The 21289-nt window shown below is 34.1% G+C and overlaps 1 protein-coding gene across 2 annotated transcripts in view; it reads left to right on the top strand.

Annotated features, from left to right (window-relative positions):
- SH3RF3 (SH3 domain containing ring finger 3) overlaps window positions 1-21289 on the top strand; it is a 573569-nt gene that overhangs the window by 464625 nt on the left and 87655 nt on the right. For both annotated transcript variants that reach the window (XM_051984272.1, XM_051984273.1), the window contains one exon: window positions 6823-7076. In XM_051984272.1, the coding sequence (XP_051840232.1) occupies window positions 6823-7076 (254 nt within the window). The remainder of the gene's footprint in view (window positions 1-6822; window positions 7077-21289) is intronic.

The raw sequence follows: 21289 nt of genomic DNA, 5'->3' as shown, positions 1-21289 counted from the left end.
TAGGTGGCACAGTGGATAGAGTACTAAGTTTAGACTCAGGAAGATCTAAGTTCAGATCCACATGACACTTAATTCTGTTTTCCTCAATACTCTCATCTGTAAAATGAACTGGAGAAGGAAATAAACCATTCTTTGCCAACAAAACAAATAAATAACAAATAGCTCAAATAGGGTCACAAAGAATAGGCTACAACTTTAAAAAATGATTTAACAAGAGAAACCCATTGCTGTTGGTTTTGCCTTTTAGGACCAAGAAAAGAAATTAATTCCTCTTATGTATAAAAATAGCCTTTTAGTATTTGAAAACAGCAATCTTGCACCATTTCCACCCATCCCCAGTCTTCTCTTCTCCAGACTAAATAGACCTAGTTCTTTTAACTAATTCTCATATAAGCACGGCTCTTCCTTCACTAAATTTGTTGACCTCCTCTGGACATTCTTCAGCTCATCAATGTTCTTCATACACAATCTCCATATGAAGTCTGATGAAGGCAGAGAATAATGGTAAAATTATTTTTTCTGTTCCTGAAACAGCATCTCTCAATGTATCCATTCTCAAACTGTCTTTTTTCTTTCACCTGGACTTTCTTTCCACCTGGACTGTACTAGAACATCTCTGATGTCTCTCTCTTCTCCTCTTTCTAACTTCCATTTATGTGTTTTTCATTAGCAAGTAAGCACCTTGAGGACAGCCATTGCCTTAATTGCTTGTGTTTATATCCATGGTACTTAGCATAGTTTCTGCTTAAGAAATACTTTATTATTCATTCATTCATCCAAAATTACATTAGCTTTGTTGAAAACCATGCTCCTAAAACAGCCCAGATCTTGCTAAGAACGACTACAATCTGTGCCTCCTTTATTTTGATACCTAAATATAAGATTTTGTGCTTATTCTTATTGAATTTCATCTTAGAGATTCAGAGTGCTCTAACCTGTCAAGATCATTCTGAATCCTGACTCTTGTCTGCTGCGTTAGCTCTCAGCTTTGTGTTATCTGCAAATTTGATGACTATGCCATTTATGTCTTATCCAAGTCATTGATTAAAAATGTTATAGAGCCCACTGCCAAGCAGATCCCTGGAGTGATATAATGGCAATCTCCCGCCATGTGGACGTTGAACTATTAACAACACTACACAGTGTGAACCTGTCTGTTGTCAACTTGTCCAAATCTTATCATTTTACCCAAAAGAATAGTAGGAGACACTTAATCAGAAGTCTTGCTAAAGATTTCTAAACTTTGTATGCCAAAATTTATATAAATCATGAGACAGCTTAAATGGATCAATAGATAGCACACTGGGCTTGGAATCAGGAGATCTTATTTCATTGAGTTCAAATCTGGCCTCCAAACTTACTAGGTATGTGACCCTGGGAAATTGCCACCGTTTTCTCATCTGTAAAATGAGCTAGAGAAGGAACTGACAAACCATTCCATATCTTTGTCAAGAAAACCTTATATGGACTTACATGAACTGATGCTAAGTGAAATGAGAGAGATCATTATATACCTCAACAACAATACTGTATGAGGATGTATTCTGATGGAAGTGGATCTCTTCGATAAAGAGAGCTAATTCAGTTTCAATTGATCAAGGATGGACATAAGCAGCTACACCCAAGGAAAGAACACTGGAAAATGAATATAAACTGCTTGCATTTTTGTTTTTCTTCCCGGGTTATTTATACCTTTTGAATCCAATTCTCCCTGTGCAACAAGAAAACTGTTCGGTTCTGCACACGTATATTGTATCTAGGATATACTGTAACCTATTTAACATGTAAAGGACTGCTTGCCATCTGGGGGAGGGGGTGAAGGGAGGGAGGGGAAAAATCAGAACAGAAGTGAGTGCAAGGGATAATGCTATAAAAAATTACCCTGGCATGGGTTCTGTCAATAAAAAGTTATTTAAAAAAAAAAAGAAAGAAAGAAAGAAAACCTCATATGGGGTCAAAAAAAGTTACATGTGACCAAAAAGCCTGAAGAACAACAAAGCTAAATCTTATCAACAGAATTCTTCTCATCTCCTAGTTTAGCAACCCTATCAAAAAAAAAAAAGGAAAACAAAGTCAAACTTGCTAGTTTATTGTTTGCATTCTCTGTTCTCCTTTTTTTGTGGTGATTATCAAATTCAATGCTTTCATTCCCAGAAGAGGAAACTGGAATCCAGAATGCTTAAGTGATTTTTCCAAGATTCCCATATATTTTAAATAGTAGGTCTAGAATATGACCTTTGCTTTCTCTTTAAAATCCAGTGATTTCCTCACCCTCCTCTCAATCTCACCTCAGACCTCCCTGCCTTCTATTATACATAGAAATAAAGCTAATTATTTTCAAATGTAAACTATATAACTAGATTGTATTAGAGCTCTCACAGAACTAAGTTCAATATATTAGCTACTGATATAGGACTCTCATTCCATTAACCTTAGGTAGGGATCTTTCTGTAGGAACTTTCCCTATTAAGAAAATAGACTTTCTGGAGAAAAAAAAAAATCTTAAACCAGATCAGTCCCTCTAATTTTTATTCAATAGCCTTTAAAGCCTCTACGCTGTATCCATTTCCTTCATTTATCCTTTTCATTTTTATTTCTCTTTTCTTTTAAAAGGGCAGGTTCTTCTCATATTCTTGGAGTAACTAATTCATTAATATTTAAAATGTCACTCCATCACCACTCCAAAATTCTACCTACAAATCATAAAGCATTCTAATTTACTTAGAGAACATTTGAACTCCCAATTGATTAGGATAAGCATCATTTTTAGGTAGAACCACTGTGTTAGAGCTCAAGTTAGGAAGATCTCAATTAAAATGTGGCCTTGAACATTTACCAGTTTGGTGATCCTGAGAAATTCTTCTCATCTGTAAAGTGGGAATAATAATAGTATCTTTCTTTCCAGGTTGTTGTAAGGATCAAATGAGATAAAATTCATGAGGTACTTAGCATAGTACTAAGCCAATAAGTGTTAATAGATTATAATCAGAACAGAGGCAGCAGAGAGTAATGCTAGAATTTAAGATCTAGATTCTTATCTTATCTTTTATATTTCCTATGTAACACTGAACAATTTTTATGTCCCTCTAATAATCTTTTGGTTTTTAACTACTAAGTATTAATTGAAAGAGCTCATGATCTGAGTTGGTGAACTGAGTTCCCATGTCAAGGACTCTATGATCTGAGGAAATAGTCATTCTGTTCCCAAAGAATATAGCTGAAGCTACAAGATATAAAGTAATACAATTGAGGCCACTCTTAATATGATAAGAAATATATTTAAAAGGAAAATATAGCATTATTTGTAGTAAGGATGCACTAGAAGTTTAGACAATACATACAGTAATAAATTTAAAATATCCTCTTGATAGACTGGGCATAATAGATAGAGTGCCAAGTCTAGAGTCAGGAGTACCTGAGTTTAAATATGGCCTCCAACACTTAACACTTTTTAGCTATGTGACCCTAGGCAAGTTACTTAACTCCAGTTGCCTCACAAAAAATAAAAATAAATCTGCTTCAAATAATTACTAGCTATGTGACCCTAGGCATGTTACTTTACCTTGTTTGCTTTAATTTCCTCATTTGTAAAATGAGTTGGAGAAAGAAATGTTAAACTACCCTAATATCTTTGCAAGGAACCCCCAAATGAGCTCACAAAAAGCCAGACAACTGTAAATAACAGAAAATAACAAATGATATCAATTAGACAAGAAAAAAATTAAAATTGTAAATATAGACAACAAAGAGATGAAATGTCTATGCTATTTACAAACTGGCAATTTACTTAGAAAACCCAATGAATCGGCAAAGAAACGAAAATAGATAATAGCTTTAAAAAAGTATCAGGACACAAAATAAATCTATGAAAATAACTTAACATTTCTTTTCAAAGTTTCATCCATAGACTCCTAAGAGTCCTCCAAACCCTCTCGTGGGTACCACAAGGTAAAAAACTATTTTCATAATAATATAGATATAATTTACCTATTAAAGTACTCTCTCCTTTTCCAACTATAAATCTATGGTAAGCCAGGTTTTCTTCGTATATGTCAATCAAAATAACCTTACACAACAGATTGAATTCAGAAGCAGCTATGTCAATCTAGCTATCAGACTAGTATAGCAGACATTAAAGAGATTTGCAAAAATATGTAATACAATGGCCATATTTTTTACTATTTTCTTTTACAAAGTTATTTTTTAATGGAAAATGTATGTTCATAGGGTTTATTATTTTAAATATTTAATAAATAAGCATTTAAAATATGTTTAATTTCAAATTTGATAAATGTTAATAGATATAAATTATATGAACAAAAGTTCATTGTAGTCCTCAGCAATTTTAAAGAACGTTGATGTCCTGATACCAAAAAATTCAATAACTGTTGCTATATAGCAATCACAAATTCCTGTAGGACATAATAGAAAAAAAAAAAAACACCAAACTTTTATTTAAAAGTCACACATTAAATTGTAAAACATTTCTTAAATAAAATTGAGTGCTGTGAAATTATGATGATCACAATTGATAAGATAAGAATATGCATTCCCACCCTTCTTTGGAGAAGCAGGACAATAGGGATATTGAATATTATATATATTATCAGACTTTCTTTACCTGTTGATTAGTTTTGTTGACTGCCTTTTTTCTCTTTCTTTTTTATTCTCAAATACAAGGTATGGTTCACTGGATAGGGAATCAGGAGAGATATTTTCAGAAATGAAAGTGACATAAAACCAAAACATATCAATGAATGATTTTTAAGAAAAATAAAATTATATGCTTTTTAAAATACGAGTAAAGAGCTGTAGGATGGAATGGAGTAGAAATCTTTGTACCTAATCACATAGTACTCATTGTACCAAAACCAATTTAAGTTTTTAAGGGTTTCTTATGCTTTGAGCTCAGTCAATAGAAAATAAGATCCTAGGAAGAAAAAAACAAGATTCTTTTTTTCTTTCTTTTGTCTCTGTATTCCCAGTGCTGACCATAGTCCCTATCACATAGAAGGTAGAATTGAATTTGGGAATTTCAGAAAAAAGAAAGGAAAAAGCATTAAACTACATGAAAACTTCTCACAGTAAGGAGAAATTTGAAGGCTCCATAGCTGAATCATTTTCAAAGGACCTAATAGATCCAAATAGATCCACTTATATCAAATGAATTTTATGGCTCATGGGAAAATCATTTAATCATACTATTCAATTTCTTCATGTATACAATGAAGATAATATCCACATTATCTACCTCACAGAGTTGAAGTTCAAATGAGATTAAATATATGAATTGTTTTGTAAACTGTAAAATGCTATATAAATTTCACCTATTATTATTATTATAGGTTTTTCTCTCTGCTGGTGTCTTATTGAAGTCTTATCAACGCTGATAGAATAAATAATAGGTTTTGAGTTTCCTTCAAATGTAACTTTATAGCAAAGCCATTCAACACTTTTGGTATGGTTTTCCAAATAAGTAATTATAATGCACCAGCCCACTTTATTTTGATTATTTTTATTACCTCTCAGCATGAAAGCAAATTCACCAGATAGCAGTTGAAATAAAATCAGCATTCCTTATTGGTTTTTCTGACAAAGTTCTTTATAAGTAGCTATATTCAGGATTGTAACAATGGTTTTAAAAAAACTTCATCCCTTCTTGACAACTGAATACTTGTTGATGAGACCTTTTTTTTCTTATCCACCAAACAAAAGTATTACATTCAGGCTCAAGGGACCTTCTTTCTGATTGAAACTCTGACCCCTATGTTACAAAACCATCATTTGTGACTATGTCACTGTCATGGCACAAGACAGCCCTTTTCCAATTTGCCTCCATTCTGTTTAGGGATTGAACATTAGGCAGAAATTTCCCCAGTTACTAGCTGTCATCTCTGTGTCCCTAGGACCAAACAGAATGTTTTTGATTCCTCTAGCTACTTCTCTTAAAAAATCCAGGAATCCATATACATTCCTGCAATTGAATATATAGGAAGAGTAAAGGAATTAGCACAGGGAGGAATAGTTGAAGGTAGTTCTATCTACTCTTTTTTGCATTTCTAAAACACTTTCAACTGAATTTCATTTTAAAACTTTGATACCAGTTTCTGCTCTTAAACTTTAACAGCCCTTGAAATTCCTGATTAAAGAATATAAATGGGTTCATTTCCATTTCCCAGAAGTTTTGGTCAAAAAACTTTGGAAATAAATGAAGGATATGTCCAGATGAAAGCAACTAATTGTTGGATTGTGCCATTCTTCCCATAAAACATCCTGATCAGATGTAGCTGAATCATTAGTTTAATATAGCTGTAGTCAGAGGTTTTTGTTTTTGTTTTATATTAAGAATTAATTAGGATCATAGTACTGGAAAGGGCTTTAGAGGCCAATTAATATAATTTTTTCATCATATAGATAAGGAATATAGTTCCAGAAAGGTAAACTGATTTATCCATGGTCACAGTGGTAGAACCTGGGTTTTAAATATTGATCCACTGATTCCAAATTCAACATTCTTTGGACTATGATTTCTTCTCTAAAACAAAAACTCTGATGTTTCCTGATTCATTTTTTGGTAAAGGCTCATTTCCCTGTTGTGTTCTCCAGAGGTGAATCATGAAGTTGTCCAAGAATGGCCCCAGTGGCCTGGTCTCACCTAAGAATGAGCACTGGGTATTTGTTGTTCAAGTGGGAAAATTTCTCTCAAAATGTTTTCCTGAACAAACCTTTAAGGAACATTTATCTGTTTCTTCTTATAGATGACCAATTGGTAGGTTTGTGTCAGATGCCTTTCAGCTTCTTCCATTCTGCTTTATTACTTAGGGTCCCTATAGGAGGAACTGGGCAGCCTCGGAATAACATCCCTGGAGGGTCACCGTTGGCTAAGGGGACTACAGGAGCTGCTCTTCCAGGAGGTGGGAGCCTGACCAGCCCAGCCACTACTGTCAGACCCATTGTTCCACTCACTGCACCTCAGACCCATCCCCAGCACCAAGCAGCTTCTCCTCCAATGAGCAATTGTCTGAGGCATTCAGCTCAACAAGCAGCCAGCCAAGCTCGAAGTGCCATGCAGATAGGTATGTATGCTTATGACCTCATACCTGTTACTTTTTATTCTGTGTCATCCGGATTTGGCCTACAGAAGTCCCCGGTGCTTACACTTTCTGAAAAAAAAATCGACCTATCTCTCAGCCAACTCATATAGAGGGAAGTTTTATTTGCTTAGAACAGTCATAAACTTCTGTTAATCCTAGAAAAATTTGCCTGGTTTTATCAAATTATTCAATTGTAGCAGCTGAAACAGATTAGAGAATTTACAAATATTTACTCTTTTATTGTAGCCAAAGAACTAATAAGATTAACACTGGCGCCTGCACTCAACCCATGGATGGGGCAATAGTGGTCAGTCACACAGCACTTTCCTTATGCCATCTGGTTCAAAATCACCCATTTAGGCTATATGTCACTGAACAGGTGATTCTTTAGAAGCCCCAAATCTTAGAGGGGCTCCATCTCAGAAATATGTCGAAGAACATGACTTAGGAGATTGAAAAAGGTGAATATCATTGCCATTCTTTGTTTATGTTCCAGTCTCAGTCATGACCAGACTGATACTGTGTTAAAATGACTAGCTTTCCTCAGGATGGCATGAGATGAAAAGAAATTATAGGGTGGACCTTGAAGGAAAAAAAATAAACACAACTTGTTTTGAAAATAAAGTGTTGTGCTAAGGGAGGACTATGGGAGGCCGAAGATGCTAGGGGCTGAAGTTGCATAATGATATTAAGATGCTATGTTAAGTAGCATGGCACTGTCAGAATAATAAAAAACACATGTTTGTGACTTTGTCTCTTTTAAATAAAGCAGATTTTTCCTTTCGTTCTCTCTCCTATTCTAGCCTATGAAATGGTTGGTTGGCTTGAATTGAAATAATAGCTATTTTTATGTATATAAAGGACTGTTATGTGGAAGGAGAGATTCAATTTGGACTTTTTGGCTTGAAAAACCAGACTAATTTCCCCAATTGAAGAACAAAGCCAATTCTGTAGTGTGTTAAATCTTAAGGTAAACAAAACAAAATATGAAGCTGTATAGCCATGGGGTATAGCCTATAATCCCACAAAATTTGATGACTAGTAGAAACAGAGAAACTGAGGTAAACATATCCATGTTCATATAACTGGCAGAGATCTGAGAGATCATCTTGCCCAGTGTGTATGAACAGACATCCCTACCATTGTCAGAATTTTCTGACAAGTGGTCAGTCAGTCATCCACTTAAAAGATTTTTCCAATGATTAGGAATCTGCACCATCCAAGAGAAATCTTTTCCATATTTCATCATTATTCAGTTCTGCTTCAGTCGTGTCTGACTCTTCACAACCCCATTTGGGATATTCTTGGCAAAGATGCTGGAGTGGGTTTGTCATCACTTGTCCAGCTCATTTTATAGAGGAGGAACTGAAGCAAACAGGATTAAATGACTTGCCCAGGGTCACACGTATCTGAAGCCAGCTTTGAACTCATGAAAAGAAGTCTTCCTTATTCCAGGATAAATGTTCTACCCACTTTTCCACTTTCCATATTTAGATATTTCTAATTGGGGGAAATTTTTATTTCATGCCTGCCAAAATCTTCCCACTCCTACGGTTTTCACCTGTTGCTTCTAGATTGTTCATTTATAGTATTCACGTATTTTAAATTCTTCCCCCCTCTTCTCTCCTCCACTCACTGAGAAGGCAAAAAAAAAAAAAAAAAGGCCATATGAAATCATGTCAAACATTTTCATGTTAGCTATGTTGAGGAAAAAAATAAGAATAAATAAAGTTAAAAGAAGTATATTTCAATCTGTTCTCAAAAACTTATCAGTTCTCTCTCTAGATATAGATAGATTTTCCTTCATGAGTCCTTTGAAACATCTTGGATTATTGTGATCAGAGTAGCTAAATCTTTTACAGTTGATCATCATTACAATATTGTGACTGTAGACAGTATTCTCCTGATTCTGTTCGTTTCACTTTGCATGAATTTATGCCTTTCCAGATTTTTCTGAAACTATTTTGCTCATCATTTCTTATAATCCAACCATGATCTATCATGATCATATACCACTTGTTTAGCTATTCCCCAATTTCCAATTCTTTGTTACTAGAAAAAGAGCTGCTATAGATATAAATATTTTTGTATTTATAAATCCTTTTCTTTATCTTTGATTTCTTTGGGCATAACTCCAAATTGTTCTTCTGAATGGTTAGCTTAGTTCACAAGTCACTGCATTAGTATGCATTTGCAACAGTGGATTTTCACATCCCCTCTAATATTTGCCATTTTCCTTTTCTACATTATTGCCTAATCTGATAGGTTTGTAGCAGTATTTCAGGGTTGTCAATAATGATTTAGATCAAGGCTTCTTAAACCCCTTTTGTCTGATAAATTTTTATGTGATCCTGGATATATAATATATAAAAAATAGGTTTGCATATCAAACATTTACTAATAATAAATCATAATTTCACACCCCCACATTCAGTTACATCACTCCACTGTGGGGTCATGATCCACAGTTTAAGAAGCTTTGAAGAAGCCTTTTTTCACATAATTGTAGAAAGCTTTGATTTCTTGTACTGAAAATTGTCTTTTTATATCCTTTGATAACTAACTTATCAACTGGAGAATGACAGCATTCTTATAAATTGAGAAACTAGGCCTTTATCAGAAATAAATTCTTTGCCATAAATTTTTCCCAGTTTCCTTCCTTCCTTTTAATCTCTGCTGCACTGATTTTGTCTGCGCAAAACCTTTTTACTTTAGTGTAATCAAAATTATCAATTTTACTTCCCATGATCCTCTCTGTCTCTTGTTTGTTCGTAAATTCTTCCCTTATCCATATATCTGAGTAAAATACTTCACTTAGGCCCAACCACAGCCCCTGGAAGCCCTATTTCAATGATCTTAGAAAGACATGGAAAGACTTGTACAAAATGCTGAAGAATAAATCAAACTGAACTAAGAAACTTTTGTATGCAGTCATAGCAATATTGTTTTAATGACAACTATGAGGCTTCATTTCCAAAATATATAGGGAATTGACTCAAATTTATAGAATTCAAGGCATTCTCCAGTTCATAATTGGTCAAAGAATAATAACAGACAATTTTCAGATGAAGAAATTGAAACCATTTCTAGTCATATGAAAAGGTGCTCTAAATCACTATTGATTAGTGAAAATTAAGACAACTCTAAAGTATCACTACATACCTCTTAGATAGGCTAAGATGACAGGAAAATATAATGATGAATGTTGGAGGGAATGTGGAAAAACTGGGACACTAATACATTGTTTGTGGAGCTGTGAATAGATCCAACCATTCTGGAGAACAATTTGGAACTATTCCCAAAAGGTAATCAAAATGTGCATACCCTTGGATCCAGAAGTGTTTCTACTGAGCTTATATCCCAAAGAGATATTCAAAGGGACCCACTGTACAAAAATGTTTGTGGCAGCCCTTTTTGTAGTGGCAAGAAACTGGGAACTGAGTGAATGCCCATCATTTGGAGAATGACTGAATAAGTTAGGTTATGTGAATGCTATGGAATATTAAATTATTTTTCTATAAGAAATGATCAGCAGGATGATTTCAGAGCGGTCTGGAGAGACTTACATGAACTGATGCTAAGTGAAATGAGCAGAAACAGGAGATTATTGTACATGACAACATCAATATTATAGAACGATCAATTCTGATGAACATGACTCTTTCCAACAACAAAATGATTGAAGCCAGTTCCAATGATCTTGTGATGAAGAGAGCCATCTACACCCAGAGAACTGTGGGAACTGAGTGTTGTGGATCACAACATAGCATTTTCAACTCTTTTTGTTGTTATTTTCATGCATTTTGTTTTTTTCTCATTTTTTCCCTTTTGATCTGATTTTTCTTGTGCAGCAAGATAATTGTATAAATATGTATGCATATATTGGATTTTATATATATTTTAACATGTTTAACATATATTGGATTGCCATTGGATTAACATCTATAGCCATCTAGAGGAGGGGGTGCAGATGAGGGTGGGAATTTGGAAATAAGGTTTTACAAGGTCATTGTTGAAAAATTGTACATGCATATGTTTTAAAAATAAAAAGCTTTAATAAAAAAAGAGGAAAATACAACAACTTTGAGAATATCAATCAATAAATAAAAATTTTAAAAAGAACAATTTTGAGAAATCAAATCCTTATCTTGATATATGTTGTGAGATGTTGGGCTATACCTAATTTCTGACAAACTGCTTTCCAATTTTCTCAGCAGTTTTTGTTTGTGAATATGGCATAATTTTGTCAGTAAGTTTTTGTCTCAAAAGCTTAGATCTTTGGATTTATTAAACATTGGGTTACCATGTCATTTACTGCTATGTATTACATATACCTCATCTATTCCACTGATCCTATACTCTTATTTTTTTTTAGCCAGAATCAGATTGTTTTCATGATTACCACTTTTTAGCACAATTTGAGAGCTAGTAAGGCTAGGCCATCTTCCTTCACATTTTTTCATTGATTCCCTTGATAAATTTGATCTTTTGTTCTTCCAGATGAATTTTGTAATTTTTTTTCTAGCTCCTAAAATACTTTTTTGGTAGTATGATTTGCATGGCACTGAATAAGAAAATTAGTTTAGGTCAAATTGCCATTTTTATTATATTGGCTTGACCAACATATAAGCAATTAATATTTTCCCATTTGTGTAAAAAGTGTTTTGTAATTGTGTTCTTCTCATTCTTGAGTTTGTCTTGGTAGATAGAGTCCCAAGTATTTTGTATAGTCTAGAGTTATTTTACGTGGAATTTCTCTATCTCTTGCTGCTAGACTTTGTTGGTAATATCTTTATATTAACGATTTATATGGGTTTATTTTATATCTTGCAAGTTTACTAAAGTTCATTGTTTTACGTAGGTTTTTAGTTGATTCTCTAGGGTTCTCCAAGTATACCATTATATCATCTATAAAGAATAATAGTTATGTTTCTTCATTGTGTATTTCAATTTTTTCAAAATCTTTTTGTCTCATTGTTATTGTTAGCATTTTTAGTAAGATATTAAATCATAGTGATGATAATGGGTATTCTTATTAGATCTTATTGGAAAGGCTTATTATATTATTATATTATTATCTTATTATAGATGATGCTTGTTAATAGATTTAGGTAGATACTACTTACCATTTTGAGGAAAGCTCAATTTATTCATTTGTTTCCTAGAGTTTTTAGTTGCAATGATTATAATGTTTTATCAAAAACTTTTTTGCATTTATTGAGATAATCATATGATTATTAGTATTGATGCGGTCAGTTATACTGATTGCTTTCCTAATACTGAACCAGCCCTTCATTTGTATTATAAACTCTATCTAGTTAGGGTGTATGATCTTTGTGATACTCTCTTATAATCTCCTTGCTAGTATTTTATTTAAAATTTTTGCATCAGTATTATTATTATTTTTTTTTTTTTGCTGAGGCAGTTGGGGTTAAGTGATTTGCCCATGGTCACACAGCTAGGAATTGTTAAGTATCTGAGACCACATTTGAACTCAGGTCCTCCTGACTTCAGAGCTGGTGCTCTATCCACTGCACCATCTAGCTGCCCCTTCATCAATATTCTTTAGGAAAATTGACCTTCACTATTCTTTCCTCTTGTTTTTGCTCTCCTGGTCTAGGTATCAGGGCCATATTTATGTCATAAAAGGAATTTGGCAGGATTCTTCTAGTTTTGTTTTCTCATGTCAAAGGGGCCAAATTGAATTCCCCCTTCCACATGACAGTCCTTCACATATTTGAAAATAGCTATCATTTAAATTCAAGCCAACCAGCACATGAAATGTTTATTATAGGCAAGACACTATGCTGGGTAACAGGCACAAAAAGAAAGCAAACACCATCTTTCTGGTGTCTTTTGGAAGAATACATATATAAAGATAAATTAATAAAAGATCATTTGAAGGGAGACAATGCACCAATGTGCCCATTCTCAATCTCCTCCTCTCCAGGCTAAACATTCCTAGTTCTGTCATTATATATATTTTTGGTATGGCATAATTTCCATTTTGCTTTCTATCTTGGTTACCTTCCTCTGGCTTCACTATATTCTGACAATATTCTTCCCAGAATGTGTCACCTAAATCTGAAGAGAGTATTATTCTCTATTCAGTCTAACAAGAGCAGAGTACAGAAAGACTGTAATCAATTGAAGTATCTGCTCTGTGCCAGGCAAAGTATGTGATGTTAGAGTTTACATGGTGTTTCTCTTGCATTAAGAGGTCAACAAGAAGAGACAAAGTGAAGGAGACTTCAAAACCCCAAGAATATGTGGACTGAAATTTAGGGGAGTAGCATATTTTTAAGGCAGATCCCCAGGACTATTCTTCTGGTTCTCTCATATCTTTTGCCTTCCACTCATCTCCAATCAGCGATTTTTATATAGACTTTAACTATATACCTTAGGGTTTTGTTTTGTTTTGTTTTGCTTACCATCATTCTGGATGCAGCTGTTTCAACGGAGGGGGCTAAATAATATATCAGTGTACCGATTAATTACCAGGACCTATGGTCTAGTGAACAAAGCAATAGATTGAAGAAAACTGAATTATGACATAAAAAGTTTGAGAGAGATAATTTTTGGATAATTAATCATTTATATAATCATGCTAGCAGATAATTAATAAAAGGGGTCAGCGACACTCTCAAATGCCAAAGATCTGTCATAGAACCCACTCTATGCTTATATGTCCTTGAAAGAGTGGTGTCCCTGGGGTGGCAATCGATTCTGGTTAATGACTAATGAGAAGAATATTATGAGAGGTGGGCTTATTCTAATGAGGGGTTAGAGGACATGACTGATCACTCAGTTCTGGTCAAAGAGATTTATCAATACCATATCACTCATCTGATAAAAAGGAGATCCACATTTTCCCAAACTTGTCTGAATAAAATATAATGGACCAGAATTCTTTAATTCAACTAACCTAAATTGTCTTTACCTTTTAAACAGATCTGAGTTTTCCCTCTCGGTATTAGTCCTGTACTTCTAAGGCTGCCTAAATAACCTACAGGGGCTAATTTCAGAATGAGAAAGTAAAAAAGGAAAAAAAAAAAAAAACCTTAGTCCTATTTCAGTAATTAGTTATTAATACAAGAGAGAAATAATCACTTTTCTCATAAATTTAAATCTAAATGCAGACATTTAATGGTTATATATGTGTGTGTATGTATTATATATATATATATATATATATATATATATATATATACAACCATGTCATTTAATTTTTCTGAGTCTCACTTTGCCCATCTGTAAAACTGGGATTTATAATACTTAATACTCTAGGTCATAAAATTATGAGGAAAACATGGCATTTGCCAGCAAAATGTAAGTTATGTCTTACTTAGGGAGATATAGAAAATAAGAGGGGGACAAAGGTCATGGAAAGTACCTTTCACCCCAAGCTTAAGAAAGTACAATGCTAAATCCTTTTCAGACCCAAGAAAGGAAGTATGAGGCCATCATATTGTCACTAAGTACCACAAAGTAAGTATTAGCATCAAACTATCTGGAAATAATCATTGGTAATGTAGCCATACTTAATTGCCATGGTAACTAAATGCTTTGACAAGAATTCCATTTTAAAAATGAAAAAAATGAGGTAGAGAGATTAAAATGATTCCTAAACATGTCCACAACATCAAGATTCAGTTTCTTTTGTTGCTGTTACAATTTTGCTACATTGTCACCTGTTAAGCTAAAATCTGGTCTCAGACACCTATTAGCTATTTGAATTTGAGCAAATCATTTAACCTTTTTGCCTTAGTTTCCTTGATTGTAAAATGGGGTAGTAATTAATAAATAGTTATTAAATATTATATATAAATATTATTAAATTAAGAATTAATAATAATACATTAAAATTTTAAAAAATATTCCAGGGTTGTTGTAAGAATTGAGTTATTTAAATCAAATATTTGAGCTCTGAGCACAGTGCTCAGATATTATGTAAATTATTATTATTATTATCATTATATTCCATGTTCCTTTAACCCCAAAATTTTCTACTTTCTTCAGTTAAGGAGGTGCTGTTAAAGAGGTTTAAAAAAAAGGTTATGTTGATGGTACAACTAATGGATTGCTCTTTATAATAATAGCCTATTTCAATAAGCACTGACTCTGGTGATAGAGAGAAATTAAATCAACATTTTTATCTTGAGGCAAAGTCAGTGAATTTTAACAAAAAGACTAAGAATCAAAAAATAGAGCTGAAAAAGGCCTTTTTTAGGTTGTAAATTCTTTATTTTTTATTAAAGTTTTTTATTTGTAAAACTTATTAATGCTTTTTTTCAACATTGACCCTTTTCAACATTGACTCATGTATAACCTTCTGTTCCAAATTTTCCCTCCTTCCTACCACCCCCTCCCCTAGATGTCAGGTAGTTCAATACATGTTAAATATGTTAAAAATATATGTTAAATCCAATATATGTATACATATTTACACAGTTATGTTGCTGCACAAGAAAAAATGGATCAAGGAAAAAAACCCTGAGAGAAAATGAAATGCAAGCAAACAACAACAGAAAGAGTGAAAATGCTATGTTGTGTTCTACACTCAATTCCCACAGTCTTCTCTCTGGGTGTAGATGACTCTCTTCATCACTGAACAAGTGAAACTGGTTTGAATCCTCTTATTGTTGAAGAGAGACACGTTCATCAGAATTGATCATCATATAATTTTGTTGCCATGTACAATGACCTCCTGGTTCTCTTCATTTCACTCAGCATCAGTTCATTTAAGTCTCCCCAGGTTTCTCTGGAATCATCCTGCTGGTCGTTTCTTACAGAACAATAATATTCTATATCCTTCATATACCATCATTTATTCAGCCATTCTCCAATTGATAGAGAATCAATTTCCAGTTTTTAGCCACTACAAAAAGGGCTGCCACAAATATTTTTGCACATGTGGGTCCCTTTCCCTTCTTTAAGATCTCTTTGGTAGAATCTCTTCTGGGTCAAAGGATATGCACAGTCTGATAGCCCTTTGGGCATAGTTCCAAATTGCTCTCCAAATAGTTGGATCCCTTTACAACTCCACCAACAATGTATCAGTGTCCCAGTTTTCCCACATCCCTCCAATATTCCGCATTATCTTTCCCTGTCTCCTAGCCAATCTGACAGGTGTGTATTGGTACCTCAGAGTTGTTTTAATTTGCATTTCTTTAATCAATAGTGATTTGGAACACTTTGAAAAAGAACTTTAGAAAGACCTTAGATTCTTAACCTCAGGTCTGTTAACTTGTATGTATATGTATATGTATGTGTAGATGTTTGGTTATATATGTATATGTGTATATCTACATAGATATATCTATATATATAAAAGTTATTTATATCTGTGTGTATGTATGTATGAATATATATGCATAGATAACTATTGTCATCCAGTTGTTTGTCACATCCCTTTGTGGGGGTCTTTGTGACCCCATTTGGAATTTTTTGGCAAAGACACTGAAATGTTTTGCCATTGCCTTCTCTGGCTCATTTTTCAAATGAGAAACTGAGGCAAACAGAGTTCAGTAATTTGCCCAGGGTTACACAACTAGTAAATGTCTGAGGTCAGAATTGAACTCGGCTCCTCCTGATTGCAAGACTGATGCTATATTCTATGCCACCTAGAACCTAGTATCTTTTTGTCCTTCCATAGAATTGATTATTCTTTACCTGGAGTCCATGGACTTCACCAGCTGTCAGAAGTCCATGACACAAAATAAGGTCACTCTTGCCTAAGATAAATAGTTGACCATCTGTGGTATGTGGGACAAATCTACCCTCCAGTCTATTTTTGTATGACTTTTGAGCTAACAATGTTTTTTACAGTTTTAAATCAAGTTTCATTGCATTTTTTAAATGTAGAAACTATTGTTAGTTCACAGGATTGTACAAAAACAGACATGAGACTAGTTTTGGCCCAAACATCATAGTTTCCTGATCTCTGATCTCGTGTGCATATCTGTGGTGGAACTCTGGTTTGGCTCCCAAATTGTGGCTGTTTGTTGTAAAAGAAAAATGTGATTTCTTCAAATTCATTACACTGATTCTATGCTCTAAAAGTAGTCTAGTCTCTACAGAAAGGTAGTGTTCCATTCCCTTATCATAGGGGAAGTAGGACTCTGGGATCAGCAAAATCTTTACAATGTAAGAGGCTCTTGGTTTCAAGGATTCTGATTTACTGAACCAGGAGGGCCATAGGGAGAAAAACTTGGTGAGCCTCTTCCAATATCTTCTCTTTGTCCATAATTTGATGCTTCAAAGGAAAATAAAAGATTTCAATGTGGTTTTGACTTCAAAGCAACATAAAGTTGAGAAATTAAGGGTGGAGATAGGGAGAAAGGAAATCACATTTGACCCCATGGTAAAAATCTTAAGCTGACTTGAATAATATAGAATAATAAGTTTGGGTATTTTATAGTTATATTTGAAAATCCATCCAACATATTGGATTATATCTCTTTTGAGTTTGTGATTTTCTTACTACCTTGAAAAGAATGCTTCCTAATAATATCTAGTCCATAGACATGGGCTATTCTTAAGAAAGGTAGCTGAGGGGCCCCCAAGCATGTTTTTTCCTATACACAGAGGAGGCACTCAATTATGAGTAAATGAATGAATGTTCTTTACATACAGGTTATATTTGACACAGAAGCCTAGTATAACAAACACATCCAGAAGATGGGGATGGAATACAGTCGATCCATTTGACTGTCAAAGTTTCCTAAATCTTTGGGGATAAGGTTTCTGTGGGTCATCATCTCTACTCTTCCCTGGATGATTCTTCCTATCTGGGTGATAATCAGCTTAGGTGAAGAAGAGTTCAGTCATCTAGAGAGAAAGTAAATTACTCCCCAAAGAGCTATCCATGCAGGTCACAGGGTTGTCTCTGAAGGGATTAAATGATCCAAGTGGCTTAATTTCTATTGATCTGCATAGTCACCTGCTCCTCTTTCTTTTTAAATTAAGAAGCTAAATTCTGCTAGGGCTCACAGTGCTATAAGGTCTTAATCTAAAACTTCAAATCATTTTTGAAGACATAAATCAACCTTTCTCTTTCATTCCCCTTGAGCAGCAAGAACTATCAGTGCTCCAGCAAGTCCCAGAGAATTCGTGATCACATAATTAGATCTAGCAAGCTATTCCCACTCAGTTCTGTGAGAAGGAAAAGAGGCAGAATTCACAGATTGAGTAGGCTTTGTTTGTTTTGTGAAGTTATTTAACATCCCCAGCAAATGCTGTTAAGATTTATGAGCACATTATATATTCAAGGCATATTCAGGGGTTGAGAATAGTGTTTTTATTGTGTGTGTTTTTTCATGTTGTTGAAACCATGAATGCCACAAATTCTGGTGGTACAAAATAATTACAGTGTGGTATGTAATTTTTCCTCTGGCACAACAATACAATAATCTCAAGTTTAAATTGCATAATGTTAGATTGAGTATTTAATATGAAATAACATCTGTTGTTACAACCTGAGCTGTGACACTTATGTCAAACTGGAGTCAGGTTAAAACAGTTATTATCCTGGGGCTCATTCTCTTTCTCTTTTTTGTTTACTTGGGTTAAGTAAGAAGATTTTCTGAAATTTTCCCTGTCTTATTCAGTAAAAGGATTAACTTTTGGCAGGGCACTAGAGGGGATTTGATCTATTCAAAGAGGAGATTATTGTAACTTTTGATGCTTTGGGATTTCTAGTATCCTTAAGGAGCATCCCATTGAACATCAAGGAGGTGGGCTGACATCTCTGCTATCTCTATTTTGTAGCTCAGAATACTGAGACCCTTAGAGGGCCAGGTTTAGTGTAGGCCTAATGGCATCAAGCTATCATTCTTTTTCATTTGATTTAAAGAACAGGAATTACTGGAGCCTTTTGTTATATACTGGGAATAAGGAAGAGAAAGTAGATCCAGTATGACACATTAACCACAAAAAAAAAAGGGACCCTGCTCTCACTAGGAGTCCCTTCACAGAAATCAAATATTCAATAGAAAGCAATTGATAAATTTTGTTTGCCCAAAATAATATATATGTATGTATATATATATAAAATCCCCCCCAAATAATTTTAAAAAGATGATGGCAAGCAGTTCTATATACAATTGTATATTCAATTTATTAAAAGATAGAAGTTATGTGTTTTATCTTTAGCAAGGTTTTTTGTTGTTCAATCATTTTCCAGTGTTCCTGACTCTTCGTGATTCCTTTTGGAGTTTTCTTGGCAAGGACGCGCTAGTGGTTTGTCATTTCTTTCTCCATTTGTAAGGTAGCAATGATGGATTCAACTCAGGTTTTGTTACTGTTTATTGTTTTCATTTGCATAGCTATAAACAGCATTTACAGAATTACAGAGTTTTCATTTAGTTTTCTCCTTTTATAATTTTACTACAATACAAAGTAGTGGAAAGATAGACTGAGTCAAGAAGACATAGTAATATGATACAGTGGAGTCAGAGGACTTAGCTCAAATATTCCCATTGCCACTTACTGTCTTCAATAGACAAATTACTTCTAACTGGCCCTTAGTTCCTCATCTGTAAAAATAAGGGGGTTGAAAGAGATACTAAAGAAAGGAAAGGGACCTGTATGTGCCAAAATGTTTGTGGCAGCCCTGTTTGTAGTGGCTAGAAGCTGGAAAATGAAAGGATGTCCATCAATTGGAGAATGGTTGAGTAAATTGTGGTATATGAATGTTATGGAATATTATTGTTCTGTAAGGAATGACTAGCAGGATGAATACAGAGAGGACTGGTGAGACTTACATGAACTGATGCTGAGTGAAATGAGCAGAACCAGGAGATCATTATATACCTCAACAACGATACTGTTTGAGGATGTCCTGATGGAAGTGGATCTCTTCGATAAAGAGAGCCTTAATTGATCAGAAGCAGCTACACCCAGAGAAAGAACACTGGGAAATGAATATAAACTGCTTGCATTTTTGTTTTTCTTCCCGGGTTATTTATACCTTCTGAATTCAATTCTCCCTGTGCAACAAGAAAACTGTCCAGTTCTGCACAAATATATTGTATCTGGGATATACTGTAACCTATTCAACATGTAAAGGACTGCTTGCCATCTGGGGGAAGGGGTGGAGGGAAGGAGGGGAAAAATCAGAACAGAAATGAATGCAAGGGATAATGCTGTAAAAAATTACCCTGGCATGCGTTCTATCAATAAAAAAATATTAAAATTTTAAAAAAAATAAGGGGGTTGAACTAAATGAATTCCTTTCTAGCTCTAAAGAGGCAATACTGTAATTCTGTATTTCTCCACCAACATTAAGTAGGTCAAATCATTTAATCTCTGAAAATTGAAGTTTAAGGAGAAGCCCTCCCAAATTCCTTTCCAAACAACTAGAAAACCATCACAGAATTTATGTAGAAGCAGGGAAGCAGCTTACCAACAGAAAGGTCTGTGTCAGGTGGGAGAGGAGCTAGGTGCAAGAGCTGCAGCACCATTCACCCTCATAGCAGGGATCTTACAGCAAGCCTCCAAGCCTGAAGCAATTCTGCATCTAGGGCCTACTCTCCTGCCAGGTAGGCAAGGGAGCAGTCTGTATTGCACAACAGGGCTTTGACCCCATTACTGACTCACTGCTCATGAGTAGGCTGAGCCAACATAATAAAAATGGTAATTCTACCTTAATTAACCAGTTTATTCAGCGCCATACGAATCACTGTTGAAAAATATTTTATAGAGCTAGAAAAAATAATGAAATTCATCTGGAAGAACAGAAGCTCAACGATGTCAAAGGAATCGATGAAAATAAAGGGAAGGAAGGTGGTATATAACTACCTTTGGTTTCAAACTGCAGTATAAAGTGGTAATTATCAAAATAATCTGATACTAGCTAAGAAACACAGATTAGGTATAAATTAAATTAGAGTAAATAATTATAGTAATCTAGTGTATGATAAACCTAAAGACCTAAGCTTTTGGAACAAAAACTCATTTGACAAAAACTTCTGGGAAAACTGAAAAATACTAACATTTTCATATTATATACCAAGATAAAGTCAAAATGGGTACATTATTTATACATAAAGGATGATAATCATAAGCAAATTAAGAGCATGGAATAGTTTATTTATCAGATATATGGATAAGGGAAGAATTTAGGATCAAAAAAGATAAAGCGAGAATTACAAAATGTAAAATAGATTATTTTGATCATATTAAAGTTAAAAGAT

This window comes from Antechinus flavipes, chromosome 3 (assembly GCF_016432865.1).
Source record: "Antechinus flavipes isolate AdamAnt ecotype Samford, QLD, Australia chromosome 3, AdamAnt_v2, whole genome shotgun sequence".
Lineage (NCBI taxonomy): Eukaryota > Metazoa > Chordata > Mammalia > Dasyuromorphia > Dasyuridae > Antechinus > Antechinus flavipes.
Note: the sequence above shows the minus strand (reverse complement) of the source record. Positions and strands in the feature narration are given on the sequence as shown.